This window comes from Balaenoptera borealis (assembly GCF_965194805.1).
Source record: "Balaenoptera borealis genome assembly, chromosome: 6".
Taxonomy (NCBI): Eukaryota; Metazoa; Chordata; class Mammalia; order Artiodactyla; family Balaenopteridae; genus Balaenoptera; species Balaenoptera borealis.
In genome coordinates, this window is record NC_138863.1 from 76,304,909 (window position 1) to 76,326,957 (window position 22,049).

Consider the following 22,049-nt stretch of genomic DNA (forward strand, 5'->3'; position numbering starts at 1 on the left):
TTTATCAGCTTACTATATTGATTTCCTCCTTTAACATACTTTATTTTTATATTCTACAAATCACCATGACTTATACTATTATTACCCCTGTACATTATATTAAGCATGATATATTCGAAAGTTTTGTGAGTAATTCATAAAATGACATTTGTCCCCTAGGAATGGAGCTATGTCATCTATGTTAAAAGTCACACAATTAAGTAAAAACCAAGAGAAAACACTCAATTTAGTTAAAAAAGAAAAGCTACCTCTTTAAAAAATGTGCGCATCAGGTAATAATCTTGGCAGATGTTTTGAGGAAGTAATGACAGGATAGAAGAGAATGTGTGAAGACTGGAATCGGTGACACCATTTAGTTAAAGAGAAATGTAGTAACTGCACAGTGAGTGGCAACTGTGTAGACAGCACAACCAGTTGATCAGTATACACATTTTTAAAGCTACAGGTTGTGACTATTTATCTGGGGCATGTAAACCCAATTTTGAAACACACTATTATAAGGATAATGCATTTATCTCTGACGCAGTCGGGGTGTAATGCATAGTTCTTTATATGTGAGGAAGATGCCAGTTGACACCATCAGAGTTTGTAACTCAAAATCTCCTCCACTCTTAACATTTTGTCCTTAGGGCAAAAAGGTTGCATTTATAAGATCAATCACAAGAGTTACGCATTTCAGTTTCTATAGTGAAATCTGTTTCAACTTACTGGATGATGTCAACATCTAATACATGTTATTTCATATTTTGCTGAGAAAATTATAAAACTGACCCCAAATAATAACAAATGTATCTTGAACAGTGGCATATTACCATATCTATCTCAAGTTATGCTTTATCAGAATTCACCGAAGTAAGCAAAAACACGTAAGAGAAAGGGAAAAAAATGACTTAAATTCAGATCCTAATAGAAGTAAGTTCTGCCAAATAGAATGTGGAAAGAATCAGACAATGGAAAGGTGACTCTGATTCATGATTCCAGAAACAAGTGGAGCAGCTCTTAGGGGACCATGAATATCATGCTCTCCAAGAAGAGACTTCATGGGCAGTGGGTTCCTGTCAGCTACTCTTCAAGTAAGGTTTGTGGTTTGCACTTGGAAAAGACTTCTGTGCCAGGCAGAGAGAAACTGGGGCATGGCTGAAAGCTGGTTACTAATGAGGGCACATAGGGTAGGGAAAAAACAAAACAAAAAACATGGGACAGCAGCCCCTGCTGATTACTAAGTATACGAAAGAAACTCTAGCCATCGGAAACGATGCTTAGGGGTGTGAAATCCAGCTACTGTGTAACTGGGGTTAATAAATTAACTTCAATTCCTTACTAACATCAATTCCTGCATCTGAAAAACAGGAATGACAATAATAATACTTAGCTTGTGGATACTGCCTGGATTAACAGAGACATTGAGTGAAAAGCAGTAACATATATGAGATACACAGGAAGTGCTCAATAAATGTTAGTTTTGATCATTATTATTGATAATATCCATAATATGTGTAATGAAGCTTTTATTGCCCCTTTTCCAGCTTCATTCACTGACTATGTCATATGTTAGGCAATCTGACATATGACATAGCAAAATAAAGTGTAGACAAACTAATGTCTCTTCACCTGGGTTTGGGAGAACCAAATTAATCAAAACAAACTTTTGTAGAGCCCATAACAACTCCCAGAATTTTACTGTGCTTTTAAGAATGAGAAAAGAGAAAGATCTGTCAATGTTTAAAAAGATTCTTTAGTCTGAAAAAATGGGGTTACCCTGGAGACTCAGAATCACTGTCTTACCATGAAACCAATATCCTACAAGAAATATGAAACAACTTTAGAAAGTTTCTAGTTTGCCTTAACAGAACTCAAAATATTCTGCAGCTTTCACAAGAGAATGGTCATAATACACTAGGAAAGCTTGGATCAAGATTTTTTTTTAAGATTTCCTTAAAATTAAAAAAAAATACATATGCATATATTTAAATACATATATATGTATATATATATTAATTTTTGTCCTTATGCTTCTTTTTCAACTAACAAATAGGATACTTTCATTATCCTCCACACTGTGACAAGGCAGTCTGTCAAAATTTCCTTGATTATATAAGTGCCTGTTTGGTTCTACTGAGCTTTTGATTACAACTGCATTCATTTTAGAGATCAATTTAAGTAAAGTTTTACTTAAATTCTAATATTGATTCTTCTCATTGAGGGTGATGACAGTCAAATTTTCTTTTGTATAATAATCAGTCTAAGGAATAAATAAATGCCACTCAATTATTTTTGTAATGCTCTTAGAATACGTCCTAAAATTTCTTTTCAAGTTGATTCAAGGTATTTTGTATTTTTTGTAAAGTAAATCGTTTTCCTCTTACAGAATTTTCTATCTAGTTGTCACCCCCAGGAAATGCTGCTAAATGAGACTTTTTCCTTTGCCCATCAATTGACACCTAGGGGACAATCTAAACCCCAAGGAGGTTTTTAGTATTTTTTTAATTTTTATTTTAAAGAGAACTTCAAGCAACAGGGGCCAAACCCTTCCTCCAGGCTTATTAAGTGTGGCAGAATTGGATGAAATACCACCAGTTTCTGTTGCACACCTGCAATTCTCCTTCTCCTATCCTTTTTCACTGACAGCTCAAAGCACACTGAAAATTGCTTCTTTCCTGGACATTTCTGAAACCTGAAGGCTTGCTGGAGCAACTCATGGTGATGGGACAAGAAGGGACAAAATGTGTGTGTGTGGGGGGGGGGGGTGTCATGGTTAGCTGATAGGGGCCAAAGGGAGACCAAGCTACTGCTCTCCAAGGAAGTGATGCTGGGGCTTGAAACAAAGTTGAAAACTCTTCCCAAACACTCCTCTCTTTCCTGAGGAGCTACTTCATTAGCAGAGGCTCCCAAAGCATAAAAGCATAAGGAACCACTTTAGAGGCATCACTTTCTCAACCCTATCACATTTCATACAACCTGTCTTTTTTTTTTTCAGATTCATTTGATATTTTCTTGTTTTAATTTAATTTATTTTTAATAGAAGTATAGTTGATTTACAATGTTGTATTAGGGACCTAATTAAATTTAAAAGCTTTTGCACAGTAAAGGAAACTGTAAACAAAACAAAAAGACAACCTACAGAATGGGAGAAAATATTTGCAAACAATGCGACTGACAAGGGATTAATCTCCAAAATATATGTACAAATATATACAAATAGCTCATATAGCTCAATATCAAACAAACAAACAAAAAAAAGAAAAAAGCCAGCCCAATCAAAAAACTGGGCAGAAGATCTAAATAGACATTTCTCCAAAGAAGACATACAGATGGTCAAAAGGCACATGAAAAGATGCTCAACATCGCTAATTATAAGAGAAATTCAAATCAAAACTACAACGAGGTATCACCTCACACCGGTCAGAATGGCCATCATCAAAAAGTCCACAACCTATCATTTAACACTTGCCATGTCTCCTATCTTTCTTTTGACCATGCGTTTCAGATTTAGGTGTCCCCAAAAGACTCTTAATGGCCTTTCCCCACTCAGGTCCCTCACCTGAATCCAGGTGTCAATCAGAATATAACTGGGTTTAAGTGAGTCTTTTACACTGTGCTTAGAGTACTGCTTGGAACATAGTAAATATACAGTTAAATTAATAAAGGTGGAAAGAAAGTTATCCAGGCTTTATCCCACACAGGAAAAAACCTAGTCATCCTATTTCTGCTCTGGACAAGAGAATGCAAGAGACATCATAATAATAAGCTCTAAAATAAGCTTTAACTTGGAATAGCGGAAGGACCACACATGACGACTGGCAAATAAAGTGCCTTTATTCTGACAAAATTTTATAAGAGAGTGAGGACCAGAGCACTTGCCAGGAAAGTAAGTTTTATGTATTTATCTATTATAGTTTCTTTTTACAGATCTAATTAACAGCTTACTCACAACTGAGCTCAAATTAATATTTAAATTACATTTCCATCTAGTTAATTTTGGTTTGATTTTTATTTTTTTCTTCACGTGAACTTTATATTTTTGAACACTTTTCAAATAGTAAACCAACTGTTACAGTACCATTTAATGATTTTTTAAAAATAAATATTGATTTGAAATGCCAAGTTTAAGATATTCTGAATCTATTTCTGAGTCTTCTGCTCTGATTAACTTTTCTTTCTGTTTCTATGATAGTATTATTTTAAGAACATAATCTCTTAATTTCATAAATTGCATTAATAATTAGCCCTTAATTTAGCCTATCCAGTAGGACATGTTTTTAAATGTGCCCTTGTCTTGCCAGTTTTTCTTACTCTTTAACCTTAATGTAGAGAACAAGTCTTAATCACCTTTAACCATATTTAGTGCCCTGCACATATATATGTGGTACGGAACTAAATTTTGGAAAAATATAAGTAAATAACATAAAAATGTAAGTTAAATAAATATGTATATATTTAATACACATTTTTTCATTGATGTGAAATTTCATATTCATTATGTGAAATAAGTAATGTTATTTCTTTATGAAGATTCATACAAAGGGATAAAAACTTGTATAAACTAGGTATGTAATACTAGTTCTTTGAATATCAGGTAAAGATAAAATATTTTATTCTAGGAAGTATGTTTATTATTGATGTATATTAGCACACAGTCAAGAAGGCTTTGGGTTTCAGTTTAAAGTTAATTTTAAAAAAAGACACAGTGTGGGACGTTCAAGATGGCGGAGGAGTAAGACGTGGAGATCACCTTCCTCCCCACAAATACATCAAAACTACATCTACATGTGGAACACTCCTACAGTACACCTACTGAACGCTGGCAGAAGACCTCAGACTTCCCCAAAGGCAAGAAACTCCCCACGTACCTGGGTAGGGCAAAAGAAAAAAGAAAAAACAGAGACAAAAGAATAGGGACAGGACCTGCACCAGTGGGAGGGAGCTGTGAAGGAGGAAAAGTTTCCACACACTAGGAAGCCCCTTCACTGGCGGAGACGGGGGTTGTGCAGGGGTGAAGCTTCAGAGCCACGGAGGAGAGCGCAGCCACAGGGGTGCGGAGGGCAAAGCGGAGAGACTCCCGCACAGAGGATCAGTGCTGACCAGCACTCACCAGCCCGAGAGGCTTGTCTGCTCACCCGCCAGGGCGGGTGGGGCTGGAGCTGAGGCTTGGGCTTCGGTCGGATCGCAGGGAGAGGACTGGGGTTGGCAGCGTGAACACAGCCTGAAGGGGCTAGTGCGCCACAGCTAGCCGGGAGGGAGCCCAGGAAAAAGTCTCGAACTGCCTAAGAGGCAAGAGACCATTGTTTCGCGAGGAGAGGGGATTCAGAGCACCACCTAAATGAGCTCCAGAGACACACAGAGCCGCGGCTATCAGTGCGGGACCCCAGAGACGGGCATGAAACACTAAGGCTGCTGCTGCAGCCACCAAGAGGCCTGTGTGCAAGTACAGGTCACTATCCACACCTCCCCGCCCAGGAGTCTGTGCAACCCGCCACTGCCAGGGTCCCATGATCCAGGGACAACTTCCCTGGAAGAACACATGGCACACCTCAGGCTGTTGCAACGTCACACCGGCTTCTGCCTCCGCAGGCTTGCCCCGCATTCTGTACCCATCACTCCCCTCCACCTGGGTGAGCCAGAGCCCCCTAATCAGCCGCTTTTTAAACTCCTCCTGTCTGGTCAAACAACAGACGCCAGAGGGCGATCTACATGCAGAGGCAGGGCCAACACTAAAGCGGAACCGCAGGAGCTGTGCAAACAAAGAAAGGGAAATTTCTCCCAGCAGCCTCAGGAGCCGCAGATTAAATCTCCACAATCAACTTGATGTACTCTGCATCTGTGGAATACCTGAATATACAAAAAATCATCCCAAAAATGAGGCGGTGGACTTTGGGAGCAACTGTAGAATTGGGGTTTGCTTTCTGCATCTAATTTGTTTCTTTATCATGTTTATCATAGTTTAGTATTTAGAGATTATTGTCATTGGTTGATTTGTTTATTGATTTTGTTGCTCTCTTCCTTTATTTTATATATATATATTTTTTTTTTTTTTCCTTTTTCTCTTTTTGTGAGTGTGTATGTGTATGCTTCTTTGTGTGATTTTGTCTGTATACATTTGCTTTTACCACTTGTCCTAGGTTTCTCTCTGTCCGTTTTTATTTTATTTTATTTTATTTATTTTCTTAGTATAGTTTTTAGCACTTGATATTATTGCTGGATTTGTTTATTGGTTTCCTTGTTCTCTTATTTCCTTTCTTTTTTTATTACTTTTTAAAATTTTAATAAATTTTTTAATTTTTCATTTAAAAACTTTATTTATTTTATTTTATTTTATTTTTTCTTTCTTTCTTTTTCTCCATTTTCTTCTGAGCCATGTGGCTGACAGGGTCTTGGTGCTCTGGCCGGGTGTGAGGCCTGAGCCTCTGAGGTGGGAGAGCTGAGTTCAGGACACTGGACCACCAGAGACCTCCCGACCCCACATAATATCAATCAGTGAGAGTTCTCCCAGAGATCTCTGTCTCAACACTAAGATCCAGCTCCATTCAATGACCAGTGGGCTCAAGTGCTGGACAACCCATGCCAAACAACTAGCAAGACAGGAACACAACCACACCAATTAGCAGAGGGGCTGCCTAAAATCATAATAAGTTCACAGACACCACAAAACACACCGCCAGACATGGTCCTGCAACCAGAAAGACAAGATCCAGCCTCATCCACCGGAACACAGGCACCAATCCCCTCCACCAGGAAGCCTACGCAACCCACTGAACCAACCTTACCCACTGGGAGCAGACAGCAAAAACAATGGGAATACGAACCTGCAGCCTGCGAAAAGGAAATTCCAAACACAGTTAAGTTAAGCAAAATGAGAAGACAGAGAAATACCCTGCAAATGAAGGAGCAAGGTAAAAACCCACCAGACCAAACAAATGAAGAGGAAACAGGCAGTCTACCTGAAAATGAATTCAGAGTAAGGATAGAAAAGATGATCCAAAATCTTGTAAATAGAATGGAGAAAATACAAGAAACGTTTAATAAGGACCTGGAAGAACTAGAGAGCAAACAAACAATGATGAAACACAAAATAAATGAAATTTGAATTTCTCTACAAGGAATCAATAGCAGAAAAACTGAGTCAGAAGAACAGATAAGTGACCTGGAAGATAAAGTAGTGGAAATAACTACCACAGAGCAGAATAAAGAAAAAAGAATGAAAAGACTTGAGGACAGTCTCAGAGAGCTCTGGGAAAACATTAAACACACCAACATTTGAATTATAGGGGTCCTAGAAGAAGAAGAGAAAAAGAAAGGGTCTGAGAAAATATTTGAAGAGATTATAGTTGAAAACATCCTTATTATGGGAAAGGAAATAGTCAAGTCCAGGAAGCGCAGAGAGTCCAATACAGGATAAATCCAAAGAGAAACATGCCAAGACATATATTAATCAAACTATCAAAAATTAAATACAAAGAAACATATTAAAAGCAGCAAGGGAAAAGCAACAAATAACACGCAGGGGAATCCCCATAAGGATAAGAGCTGATCTTTCAGCAGAAACTCTGCAAGCCAGAAGGGAGTGGCAGGACATATTTAGAGTGATGAAAGGGAAAAAATTATAACCAAGATTACTCTACCCAACAAGGATCTCATTCAGACTCGACGGAGAAATTAAAACCTTTACAGACAAGCAAAAGCTAAGAGAATTCAGCACCACCAAACCAGCTTTACAACCAATGCTAAAGGAAGTTCTCTAGGTAGGAAACACAAGAGAAGGAAAACACCTACAATAACAAACACAAAATATTTAAGAAAATGGGAATAGGAACATACATATCGATAATTACCTTAAATGTAAATGGATTAAATGCTCCCACCAAAAGACACAGACTGGCTGAATGGATACAAAAACAAGACCCATATATATGCTGTCTACAAGAGACACATACAGACTGAAAGTGAGGGGATGGAAAAAGATATTCCATGCAAATGGAAATCAAAAGAAGGCTGGAGTAGCAATTCTCATATCAGACAAAATAGACTTTAAAATACACTATTACAAGAGACAAAGAAGGACACTACATAATGATCAACAGATCAATTCAAGAAGAAGATATAACAACTGTAAATATTTATGCACCCAACATAGGAGCACCTTAGTACATAAGGCAAATGCTAACAGCCATAAAAGGGGAAATCGACAGTAACACAATAATAGTAGGGGACTTTAACACCCCACTTTCACCAGTGGATAGATCATCCAAAATGAAAATAAATAAGGAAACACGAGCTTTAAATCACATATTAAACAAGATGAACTTAATTGATTTTTATAGGACATTCCATCCAAAAACAACAGAATACACTTTCTTCTCAAGTGCTCGTGGAACATTCTCCAGGATAGAACATATCTTGGGTCATGAATCAAGCCTTGGTAAATTTAAGAAAATTGAAATCATATCAAGTGTCTTTTCCAACCACAACATTATGAGACTAGATATCAATTTCTGGAGGAAAAAAATCTGTAAAAAACACAAACACATGGAGGCTAAACAATATGTTACTAAATAACCAAGAGATGACTGAAGAAATCAAAAAGAAAATCAAAAAATACCTAGAAGCAAATGACGATGAAAACACGATGACCCAAACATATGGGATGCAGCAAAAGCTGGTCTAAGAGGGAAGTTTATAGAAATACAATCCTACCTCAAGAAACAAGAAACACCTCAAATAAGCAACCTAATCTTACACCTAAAGCAATTAGAGAAAAAAGAAAAAAAAAAAAAACCCAAGTTAACAGAAGGAAAGAAATCATAAAGATCAGATCAGGAATAAATGACAAAGACATGAAGAAAATGATAGGAAACATCAATAAAACTAAAAGCTGGTTCTTTGAGAAGGTAAACAAAATTGATAAACCATAATCCAGACTCATCATGAAAAAAAGGGAGAAGACTCAAATCAATAGAATTAGAAATGAAAAAGGAGAAGTAACAACTGACACTGCAGAAATACAAAGGATCATGAGAGATTAGCACAAGCAACTGTATGCCAATAATATGGAAAATCTGGAAGAAATGGAGAAATTCTTAGAAAAGCATAACCTTCCAAGACTGAACCAGGAAGAAACAGAAAATTTGAAAAGACCAATCACAAGCACTGAAATTGAAACCGTGATTAAAAATCTTCCAACAAACAAAAGCCTAGGACCAGATGGTTTCACAGGCAAATTCTATCAAACATTTAGAGAAGAGCTAACACCTATCCTTCTCAAACTCTTCCAAAATATAGCAGAGGGAGGAACACTCCCAAACTCATTCTACGAGGCCACCATCACCCTGATACCAAAACCAAACAGAGATGTCACAAAGAAAGAAAACTACAGGCCAATGTCACTGATGAACATAGATGCAAAAATCCTCAACAAAATACTAGCAAGCAGAATCCAACAGCACATTAAAAGGATCATACACCATGATGAAGTGGGGTTTATCCCCGGAATGCAAGGATTCTTCAATCTATCCAAATTAATCAATGTGATACACCATATTAACAAATTGAAGGAGAAAAACCACACGATAATCTCAATAGATGCAGAAAAAGCTTTCGACAAAATTCAACACCCATTTATGATAAAAACTCTCCAGGAAGTAGGCATAGAGGGAACCTACCTCAACATAATAAAGGCCATATATGACAAACCCACAGCCAACATCGTTCTCAATGGTGAAAAACTGAAACCATTTCCACTAATATCAAAAACAAGACAAGGTTGCCCACTCTCACCACTATTATTCAACATAGTTTTGGAAGTTTTAGCCATAGCAATCAGAGAAGAAAAGGAAATAAAAGGAATCCAAATCGGAAAAGAAGAAGTAAAACTGTCAGTGTCTGTAGATGACATGATACTACACATAGAGAATCCTAAAGATACTACCAGAAAACTACTAGGACTAATCAATGAATCTGATAAAGTAGCAGGATACAAAGTTAATACACAGAAATCTCTTGCATTCCTATACACTTATTGTGAAAAATCTGTAAGAGAAATTAAGGAAGCACTCCCATTTACCATTGCAACAAAAATAATAAAATGCCTAGGAATAAACCTACCTAAGGAGACAAAAGACCTGTATGCAGAAAACTATAAGACACTGATGAAAGAAATTAAAGATGACACAAACAGATGGAGAGATATACCACGTTCTTGGATTGGAAGAATCAACATTGTGAAAATGACTCTACTACCCAAAGAAGTCTACAGATTAAATGCAATCCCTATCAAACTAGCACTGGCATTTTTCACAGAACTGGAACAAAAAATTTCACAATTTGTATGGAAACACAAAAGACCCCAAATAGCCAAAGCCATCATGAGAAAGAAAAACAGAGCTGGAGGAATCAGGCTCCGTGATTTCAGACTATACTACAAAGCTACAGTAATCAAGTCAGTATGGTACTGGCACAAAAACAGAAATGTAGATCCATGGAACAGCATAGAAAGCCCAGAGATAAAGCTACGCACATATGGTCACCTTATCTTTGATAAAGGAGGCAAGAATATGCAATGGAGAAAAGACAGCATCTTCAATAAGTGGTGCTGGGAAAACTGGACAGCTACTGTAAAAGAATGAAATTTGAACACTTCCTAACACCATGCAAAAAAATAAACTCAAAATGGATTAAAGACCTAAATGTAAGGCCAGGCACTATATTACTCTTAGAGGAAAACACAGGTGGAACACTCCATGACATAAATCACAACAAGATCCTTTTTAACCCACCTCCTAGAGAAATGGAAATAAAAACAAAAATAAACAAATGGGACCTAACGAAACTTAAAAGTTTTGCACAGCAAAAGAAACCATAAACAAGACGAAAAGCCAACCCTCAGAATGGGAGAAAATATTTGCAAACGAAGCAACTGACAAAGGATTAATCTACAAAATATACAAGCAGCTCATGCAGCTCAATATCAAAAAAACAAACAATCCAAACCAAAAATGGGCAGAAGACCTAAATAGACATTTCTCCAAAGAAGATATACAGATTGCCAAGAAACACATGAAAGGATGCTCAACATCACTAATATTAGGGAAATGCAAATCAAAACTTCAATGAGGTATCACCTCACACAGGTCAGAATGGCCATCATCAAAAAATCTACAAACAGTAAATGCTGGAGAGGGTGTGGAGTAAAGGGAACCTTCTTGCACTGTTGGTGGGAATATAAATTGATACAGCCACTATGGAGAACAGTATGGAGGTTCCTTAAAAAACTAAAAATAGAACTACCATTCGACCCAGCAATCCCACTACTGGGCATATACCCTGAGAAAACCATAACTCAAAAAGAGTCATGTACCACAGTGTTCATTGCAGTACTATCTACAATAGCCAGGACATGGAAGCAACCTAAGTGTCCATCGACAGATGAATGGATAAAGAAGATGTGGCACATATATACAATGGAATATTACTCAGCCATAAAAAGAAATGAAATGGAGGTATTTGTAATGAGGTGGATGGAGTTAGAGTCTGTCATACAGAGTGAAGTAAGTCAGAAAGAGAAAAACAAATACAGTATGCTAACACATATATATGGAATCTAAGGGGAAAAAAAAAAAGGCCATGAAGAACCTAGTGGCAAGACGGGAATAAAGACACCGACCTACTAGAGAATGGACTTGAGGATATGGGGAGGGGGAGGGGTGAGATGTGACAGGGTGAGAGAGTGTCATGGACATATATACACTACCAAATGTAAAATAGATAGCTAGTGGGAAGCAGCCGCATAGCACAGAGAGACCAGCTCGGTGCTCTGTGTCCACCTAGAGGGTTGGGATAGGGAGGGTGGGAGGGAGACGCAAGAGGGAGGAGATATGGAGATGTGTGTGTACATAATGCTGATTCACTTTGTTATACAGCAGAAATTAACATACTATTGTAAAGCAATTATACTCCAATAAAGATGTTTTAAAAAAAAAAGAAAGACACCATTGACCATTCTGCTTCTGATAGAAAAGTGGTGAATAAAAGGAAAGCCCCAAGCCAAAGCTTTCTATTGTAGATGTTGCTGAAACAAAAACCTGACTACTATGTCGATCCAATGTTACTTATTCTCAGCCTTGTATACGTGTTTCTGATAATTGCTTTTGTAAAGAATTCACTTTGCCTCTCAATTTGGCAATTAACCTGATTATCTTATGTAATTAACTTACTGTGTAGTCTAGCACTCTTTAGGCGATATCATTCCCTCCTCTTCCCAGTTTTCTGCCTATTGAAATGAAGTTCTCATCGAGCGGAGATATTGGGGAAATCCCTCTCACCCGGTCTTACTTATCTGACTGGGGAGATCAGTAGAAAGAACCGGGTGATTTATCAGGAGTTGAAGGTTTTCCTCCTGCTGCCCTTCCTCTGCTATGTGGTAAGATGCCCACTCTGGGCAGGCTTGCCTGCAGTGCCTAGAGCTGGTGAAATAAGCTGATGGGGCAGCATGAAGCAGCTGCTATTCCAATCTGCTTAGCCAACCCCAGCTACATCACTGTGACCTACGAAACTAAACAGTGTCATGTGTTTAGCTTTCCAGACCACTTACCTACCTACTTCTGACAATGATACAACATTTGCCACAAAAACTGCCCAGCATTAAGCCAGCAGTCCAGGTATTTGGTGGACATTTCATGCTTCTCCTCATCCTTAAATGCTAGTGTCATTAAGAAGTGGCATGGATTTTGAAAAACTACTCTGAAAAAGATTTTTGATTGCACCTCCCTCACCTTCTTCTGATTCACACACCTTAGTAAAGGCAGTTTACTAAATATGGCAGTTTTCCCAAATAGTTCATCTTTTCTTGGTCATCTCTTGGGTAATGATCAGGACCACGGGGTTGAGGAGTTATATAGACCTCTTTTTGAAACTTTCAGATCCCGTCGTACCATTCCTGCCCACAGTGCTTCTTTTTCTCCTCTAATAACAGCCTCAGGCCAGCTTGGCAGGTAATTTCTGAGTGGCAGCCTGGCCAAAATGTGGCCTATGGAATTCAAACTTAATTCTGGTTCAGCCACCTGATTTCTATTGTTGGGTTGCTATGGTCCTCAGGTCATAAATATAATAATCACTAGGTTGAATACACTGATGTCTGAGTCCATGACAGAGACCCATGTGAGGCAAGGGGGGGGGGTTATTAATGCATCTGAAAAAATGTTATCAAAGTGCCCTCATCCCTCTTCCATCTGACACTCTGGATGAAAGGTCTGGATGCATGGAGAGGATGGTTGGAGGAAAGGTGAATTTATAGTTATTGGAACAGGATATGCTGATTTTATGGGAGTACAGGGAGAGTAACGATGCCAACACCTGGGGAGGGATCACCTTAGAACTCAGGAGGTTCAGAGCAGGGAGGGACATTAATGATCTTTCACCTTTACAAGCCATTCTGGAGCCTTCTTCACAAAAAAGGAAAAACAGCCAAGTACACTCTCCCAAAGGGTAGTAAACTGCTTACATTTAAATGACTCCTAGATCTGCCATTCCCCATGAAATGGTGGTGACCCTGACTTGATCTCCAGGTTCTATAACTTTATAGAGAAGTCAATCAGAAGCATGAAAGGGTGGTCCCAGCTCCTGCAGCTCCCATGCAAAATGCCTTTCAGCACCTCTAAGTGTCTCCCCACCTCCATTCCCATCTCTCTCACTAGGTTATTCCACGGGATGGATGAGTGCCACCTGGCAGGTGGTTTAGAAAAATAATATAGGTCAGACTGACTGCCCTCAGACAATCCTCCTGAAGACACAGACCGAACTAGAATTGGGGAACTTAAGATTTACCAGCTGGCCAGGAGGCCACGTTGGAAATACTGTTACCCTGTGTCCCCTGACTGACGTAGATCATACTTGGGGTGAACAAGCATTGCAATTAACGCCTTCCTTCCAGGGGCACCACGTTTGCCTCTGGGACTGTACTAGTTGTGTGGAAGCCAGACATTAACTTGTCTGTAAATTGCTTTGACTTGTACCTTAGGAGTGGTCAAAAGAGCTCTTCAAGTGTTTAAGGAAACACTACCAGTGGATCTTGTAGTTCTCAGATGACTGTGGAGATTTCTTGGGAATGGGACACTCTTAGTTACATGGGAAGCTCCCAGGAGGGATGAATGACTGACTTCTGGTATATTTACTCATTGGGTAGTTATCCCTACAATAGGAGCCATCCAATTAGGAAGAGTGGTAAGAAATGTGTCCCTAACTTTAGATGAAGTCATCAATGATACTACTTTGAACATAGAAGGTATTTAGGTCAGTTTCAACTCACTGGCCAAGACTGTTACGGAAGACTGTCCTACACATCCTTCTTTCAGACCAAGGTGGAATGGGTGAAATCCTTAATACACCTCTGTACCTGGAGTAATTCCTCTGAAAAAAAGAAAGGTTAATGCAGAGACTTAAAGAGAAAGTCGTGTGTCTTTCTAAAGTATATACCCTGGTTTTTATGGAATTTGTTCAGCTGGCTGAGTCTGGGACCCTGGGGGTCATGTTTGAGGTCAATACTGCAGGTTGGCTCCATGCCGCTGCTTGGAGTCCTGGCTTTAATTAAATGTTCTATGAGACAAATTGAACTAATATAGGTCTAGTCTCTTGATCAGATTAACCAGAGTGGCCCACAGGGTGGAATACTCATGTAAAAATTTGAATACAGATAAGAAAGTGTAGGGTTAAAGGGTATTTTGAGGGGAGAGGCAGTCTGCCTGGGCTCTGCGTATCCCTGCGTGTTCTTGCTGAGTGTGCCAAATGCAGAGCTTATCCATCTCCTGATACTGAGCAGTTTTCCTAGTTAGTCACAGAAGCAACTAAGTAGGCCAAGTCCACCAGAGTGTGACAACCACGTAGCTGCTTGCTCTCCAGTGGAAGAGGGATCTGCTTTTCTGCCATGTGCTGTGGTATTTGCTGCTTGCTCAAAAAGTACGTGTCCCTGGGTTCCTCAGCTGTGAAACAAACCCACTGCATGTACAGCATCTCTCTGGGCCCATTGCATGGCCCTAGTGGGACATGGGAGGCATGGGGGACAGACAAATATGCTGATGCTCATGCTGCTTTCTGTGCCATGTGTCATAAGGTTCACTGTCTGCAATTGAGGAGTCTTGTGCCTTCTGCCAGCATGCATGTACTGGTGGTCAGCTGACTTGTTAGCTTGCAAATAGGGTAAAATCAAGTTTCAGAACCTTCACAGTTCTTGAGAGAAACAACCTTATTTTGAATGGGATATAACTGTATTCTATTTAAACATCTATTCATCGTCTTCCAAAAAAAATAACCTGAATATGTCCTTATAATTCATAAAAGGCACACTAGCTATAAAGTGGCTGGACTAGAATTTGACCCACAAATATGGACACAGAACATATTTTTAACTACTTTCCTGTATTTCCTTGTATGTTAATGTAGTTTAAAAACATTGGAACATTTTGCATTTTATTTAGTAAATTTCCCATGTCTGTATTATGTAATCCTGTTTATAACTCATTAAACATCAACTTTTTCAAAGTCCTATTTTCTAAACTGGTAATCACTTTATTTAAAGTTGACAAATATTATCATCATTCTCTTTAATTTGTATATGATACATAAACTTTTTTAAAACAATGTAACTGCAACATGCCCATGTTTCATATCACATTCTGTCATTTAAATAAAGCAAATAGTTAAAAGGAGTTTGATTCACTACTAAAAATAATTTAAATCGAGTTATATTACAGTCCTTTCATTGCAAAGCTCCAGAAAACTAGATACCAAGAGTTTACAAAGTAAAAATACATTCTTTTAGTTACTTTGTTACAATTTGTAATTCATAGGATGTGGTCACTTTGAAATTATCCCTGTACTACCATTGACTAATCAAGAAGAGAAAAAGACAAATTTAAAATCATTTCAAAGTGTAATTGATACGTCTTCTGAAGCAGAAAAAGAAAAAAATAGATACTTTCAGATACCCTATTTTGAGTACAAAATAAGTCATCTTCACAAGACTTCTACTTCATCTTAGCCCAGCGTTCTTCTAATACTTCCAGGTTTTTGCTCCTATCCAGCCACTTATACCATTTCAACAACAGAGCCACCACAGACTGATGGCACCACCTCATGAACACTGGAAGTAATTATTTTGCCCCAAATGTCCATCACTTCCTTTCAGTCCTCTCTTTAATCTGTTACATCAGGGTTTGTACAAAATACTGCACACTCAACAATATTTTTAAAAGTCTTTTTCCAGTTATTAAATCCACCTCTTTCGTACACATACCTATAGATTATGACTTTTCACATGCATGCATATTCCAATTGCTGAAGGAACTTCCTAGGAAAATTGTTCATTCTTCTCAGGATTCCTTTCATTGGTACTTCAAAAAAGGTCCCTCTTTGGAGTTTTACAGAGCTCCATCTACCTCTTTATTTCCTCTGTCGATAGTTGCTTTTTGTCAAATTTAAATAAAAGTTATTTCTTATCCTCATGTTTTGAAATCTGATTTGGAAATGAACTTTTGGAAGAGAATCCATTTGCAACTTGGGAACTGCCTAAAATATTATATTAAAATATAGAAAAACTCAAATGATGTAATAATGGAAAACTGATAATGTGTGATTATTTTTTATTATAGTCTATTTATGTTTAATGTTAAAACGGGTTAGGCCAGGACCAGATGGCTTCACAGGCAAACTCGATCAAACATTTAAAGAAGAGCTAACACCTATCCTTATCAAACTCTTCCAAAAAATTGTAGAGGAAGGAACACTCCCAATTTCATTCTACAAGGCCACCATCACCCTGACACCAAAACCAGACAAAGATATCACAAAAAATTACAGGCCAATATCACTGATGAACATAGATGCAAAAATCCTAAACAAAATACTAGCAAATAGGATCCAACAACACATTAAAAGGATCATACACCATGATCAAGTGGGGTTTATCCCAGGAATGCAAGGATTCTTCAATATATGCAAATCAATCAATGTGATACACCATATTAGCAAATAGAAGAATAAAAATCATATGACCATCTCAATAGATGCAAAAAAAGCTTTTGAAGAAATTCAACACCCACTTATGATAAAAAACTCTCCAGAAAGTGGGCATAGAGGGAACCTACCTCAACATGATAAAGACCATATATGACAAACCCACAGCAAACATCATTCTCAATGGTGAAAAACTGAAAGCATTTCCTCTAAGATCAGGAATAAGACAAGGATGTCCTCTCTTGCCATTATTATTCAACATAGTTTTGGAGGTCCTAGCCAAGGCAATTGGAGAAGAAAAAGAAATAAAAGGAATCCAAACTGGAAAAGAAGTAAAATGTCACTGTTTGCAGATGACATGATACTATATATAGAAAATCCTAAAGATGTTACCAGAAAACTCTAGAGCTCATCAAAGAATTTGGTAAAGTTGAAGGATACAAAATTAATGCACAGAAATCTCTTGCATTCTTATACACTAGCAACGAAAGATCCATAAGAGAAATTAAGGAAATAATCCCATTTACCATTGCAACAAAAAGAATAAAATACCTAGGAAAAAACCTACCTAAGGAGGCAAAAGACCTGTACTCAGAAAACTATGATACTGATGAAAGAACTCAAAGATGACACAAACATGGAGAGATATATCATGTTCTTGGATTGGAAGAATCAATATTGTGAAAATGACTATACTACCCAGAGCAATCTACAGATTCAATGCAATCCCTATCAAATTACCAATGGCATTTTTCACAGAACTAGAACAAAAAATTTTACAATTTGTACGGAAACACAAAAGACTCTGAATAGCCAAAGCAATCTTGAGAAAGAAAAACAGAGCTGGAGGAGTCAGGCTCCCTGACTTCAGACTATACTACAAAGCTACAGTCATCAAAACACTATGGGGGTTTCCTGGGTGGCACAGTGGTTGAGAATCTGCCTGCCAATGCAGGGGAAACGGGTTCGAGCCCTGGTCTGGGAAGATCCCACATGCCGCAGAGCAACTAGGCCCATGAGCCACAATTACTGAGCCTGCGTGTCTGGAGCCTGTGCTCCGCAACAAGAGAGGCCACAATAGTGAGAGGCCTGTGCACTGCGATGAAGAGTGGCCCCCACTTGCCGCAACTAGAGAAAGCCCTCGCACAGAAACGAAGACCCAACACAGCCATAAATAAATAAATAAATAATTCCAATTAAAAAAAAACAGTATGGTACTGGCACAAAAACAGAAATATAGATCAGTGGAACAGGATAGAAAGTCCAGAGATAAACCCATGCACCTATGGTCACCTAATCTATGACAAAGGAGGCAAGAATATACAATGGAGAAAAGACAGTCTCTTCAATACGTGGTGCTAGGGAAACTGGACAGCTACATGTAAAAGAATGAAATTAGAACACTCTCTAACACCATACACAAAAACAAACTCAAAATGGATTAAAGACCTAAATGTAAGGCTGGAAACTATAAAACTTTTAGAGGAAAACATAGGCAGAACACTCTATAACATGAATCACAGCAGGATCTTTTTTGATCCACCTCCTAGAGTAATGAAAATAAAAACAAAAATAAACAAATGGGATTAACTAAACTTAAAAGCTTTTGCATGGCAAAGGAGACCATAAACAAAACAAAAAGACAACCCTCAGAATGGGAGAAAATATTTGCAAATGAAGCAACTGACAAGGGATTAATCTCCAAAATTACAAGCAGCTCATGCAGCTCAATACCAAAAAAACAAACAACCCAATCAAAAAATGGGCAGAAGACCTAAATAGACATTTATCCAAAGAAGACATACAGATGGCCAACAAACACATGAAAAGATGCTCAACATCACTAATTATTAGAGAAATGTAAATCAAAACTACAATAAGGTATCACCTCACACCGGTCAAAATGGCCATCATCAAAAAATCTAGAAACAATAAATGCTGGAGAGGGAGTCGAGAAAAGGGAACCTCAAACATGTAAATTGGTACCGCCACTATGGAGAACAGTATGGAACATTCTTTAAAAAGTTAAAAATAGAGTTACCATATGACCTAGCAATCCCACTCCTAGGCATATACCTGGAGAAAACCAAAATTTGAAAAGATACATGCACCCCAATATTCATTTCAGCACTATTTAAAATACCCAGGGCATGGAAGCAACCTAAATATCCATCAACAGAGGAATGGATAAAGAAGATGTGGTACATATATACAACGGAATATTATTCAGCCATAAAAAAGAACAAAATAATGCCATTTATAGCAACATGGATGGACCTAGAGATTGTCATACTGAGTGAAGTAAGTCAGACACAGAAAGGCAAATATCATGATATCGCTTATATGTGGAATCTACAAAAAGGGTACAAATGAACTTGTTTACAAAACAGAAATAGAGTCACAGATGTAGAAAACAAACTTATGGTTACCAGGGAATAAGGGGAGGGAAGGATAAATTGGGAGATTGGGATTGACATATATACACTACTATATATAAAGTATATAACTAATAAGAACCTACTGTATAGCACAGAGAACTCTACTCAATACTCTGTAATGGCCTATATGGGAAAATAATCTACAAAAAGAGTGGATATATGTATATGTATAACTGATTCACCTTGCTGTACACCTGAAACTAACACACCATTATAAATCAACTATACTCCAATAAAAATTAAAAAAAAAAAAAACACGTTAAGAACATGTCAAATGTTGGCAAGCATTCCTCCAATTGGGAACATGGTTTTGAGTGTAACTAATCCAGATTTCAACCTCAACACCATTGTTGTTTAGTATGTGCACATGGATAAACTCTTCCATTCCTTCCCTCTGGAATTATTCATCAGTAAAATGTGGATAACATCTACTTTACAGGGTTGGATGCTACATAAATAGCACCTTGCATGGTACCTGGCACTTACTCGTCACAGCGGAGTATGTTTTTTTTTTAATTTCATTTATTTATTTTTGGCTGTGTTGGGTTTTTTTTGTTTCTGTGCGAGGGCTTTCTCCAGTTGCGGCGAGCGGGGGCCACTCTTCATCGCGGTGCGCGGGCCTCTCATTGTCGCGGCCTCTCCCATTGCGGAGCACGGGCTCCAGACGCGCAGGCTCAGTAGTTGTGGCGCACGGGCTTAGTTGCTCCGTGGCATGTGGGATCCTCCCAGACCAGGGCTCGAACCCGTGTCCCCTGCATTGACAGGCAGACTCTCAACCACTGCGCCACCAGGGAAGCCCAGCGGAGTGTATTTGAGCTATTATTATCTCATGAGAAATTCAGCAGAAAATTTATCATGAGAATATGGTGGGATATGATTTCTCCTTCATCCTCAGTTACTTGACCACTTCTCTATGTTACAATAATGTGAAATATCTGGTAGACAATCTGGAAATACAGAATTTTTGCAAATAAGGGCAATGGAGGAAATAAAGTGTGTGACTGACGAGCAAAGCACTTGACATCATATCATAAATAGCTCTGCAGTTAATTTACTGATTAGATTTTTAGGCTAAAACTTGCACTTGTCTGTTAAGTTGAAACCCTTATAACTATTTTCTTAAAGGTATCCCACAAGCCTGTACCCCTAAATTTAATGTTCACTAACTATCTTTAGTGCCACATTATGTGTTGTGCTATTTTTCATGTATCATCATTCACTGCATCTGAAAAACTGCTCTTTGGAGTAGGTATTCTTTTCATTATTTTATAAATAAAACCAATGCTCAAAAAGTAAAATGTTTTGAGAAAAATCCTAGCTAATAAAATTCTAGCCCTCTAAATTTTTAAATAGCCCTAATAACCCTGAAATAAATCTTTCTTAGAAATATAAAACCTTTAAAAATTACTTTAATATAGAATGCATTGAAATACTAAGATACTATCACAACTCTTAGATTTTGTAATCTTTCTTGTGTTCTTTTTAATTTTTCCTGCAATTCAAAAATAATATTTAAAATAGAACAATTTTCATAGTAAGAACAGCATTATTATTCATCTACAAGGTAATCAGCATTATTTACTCATTTTGTATTATACTTCAGCTCAAATGTCACTATTAATTTGACTACATTTCCTTTTCATGCCACAATACATCTATTTCTATAGGCATCTTGTTAACGAGATGCTCTAATTAACTATTTTCACTCTGATTTCAAATACATGACAGAGGATAAAAAAAGTCAGCACACCCCCATGTGAAAGTACACATTTTAGTAGCCAGAATTTAAATCCTAGGTTTTTGAAGTTATGATTAAGGAGATACAATAATTTAGTTCCAGAATGAAGGATAAAATCATGATTAAGAACCTGTGATCCAGATTTTCTAAGTTTTTCTCTGAAGCTCTCTGCTCAAAAACACTTTGGAGATACACAGCTGCAAAACTGGCAATAGTAACTGAAAGTATGGATGAGGTAACAGAACCAAGTCACAGCAGGAAGCAGAACACCAGGCAGCACAACTCTGCGCCCTCCCCCCAGCCATACTGAATCATGCCTCCCCACATGGCCACTCTTCTTCTGTCCCCACCAGCGCTTTCTATAGACAAAAAGACTACAGGCACAGCACAGCTGAAGAGCTGTTGTCAAAAACAAAAAACAAAACCCCTTTTAAAACCCTGATAACATCACATAACGGGTAGCAGGTTCTTTCATCAAAGACACATATAGGGGCTTCCCTGGTGGCGCAGTGGTTGAGAATCTGCCTGCCAATGCAGGGGACACGGGTTCGAGCCCTGGTCTGGGAAGATCCCACATGCCGCGGAGCAACTAGGCCCGTGAGCCACAACTACTGAGCCTGCGCGTCTGGAGCCTGTGCTCCGCAACAAGAGAGGCCGCGATGATAGTGAGAGGCCCGCGCACTGCGATGAAGAGTGGCCCCCGCTTGCCGCAACTGGAGAAAGCCCTTGCACAGAAACGAAGACCCAACACAGCCAAAAATAAATAAATAAATAAATAAATAAATAAAATTTTTTAAAAAAAGGACACATATAAACAGTTATACATTGGCCCTGACTGAACTACAGTCAGAATCAAATAGCCAGAGGAGGATAAA

General features: G+C 38.2%; 1 protein-coding gene across 3 annotated transcripts in view; it reads right to left on the bottom strand.

The window, feature by feature from the left end:
- The window catches only part of KCNJ3 (potassium inwardly rectifying channel subfamily J member 3), a 166,621-nt gene that overhangs the window by 38,633 nt on the left and 105,939 nt on the right, over positions 1-22,049 (bottom strand). Inside the window, exon 3 of one of the 3 annotated variants that reach the window (XM_082395774.1) lies at positions 11,849-14,397. The exons of the other annotated variants lie outside the window; for them this stretch is intronic. Coding sequence (XP_082251900.1) covers positions 14,339-14,397 — 59 coding nt within the window. The 3' untranslated portion in view covers positions 11,849-14,338. Of the gene's footprint in view, positions 1-11,848; positions 14,398-22,049 lie in introns of those variants that run through there. 3 annotated transcript variants of the gene reach the window in all.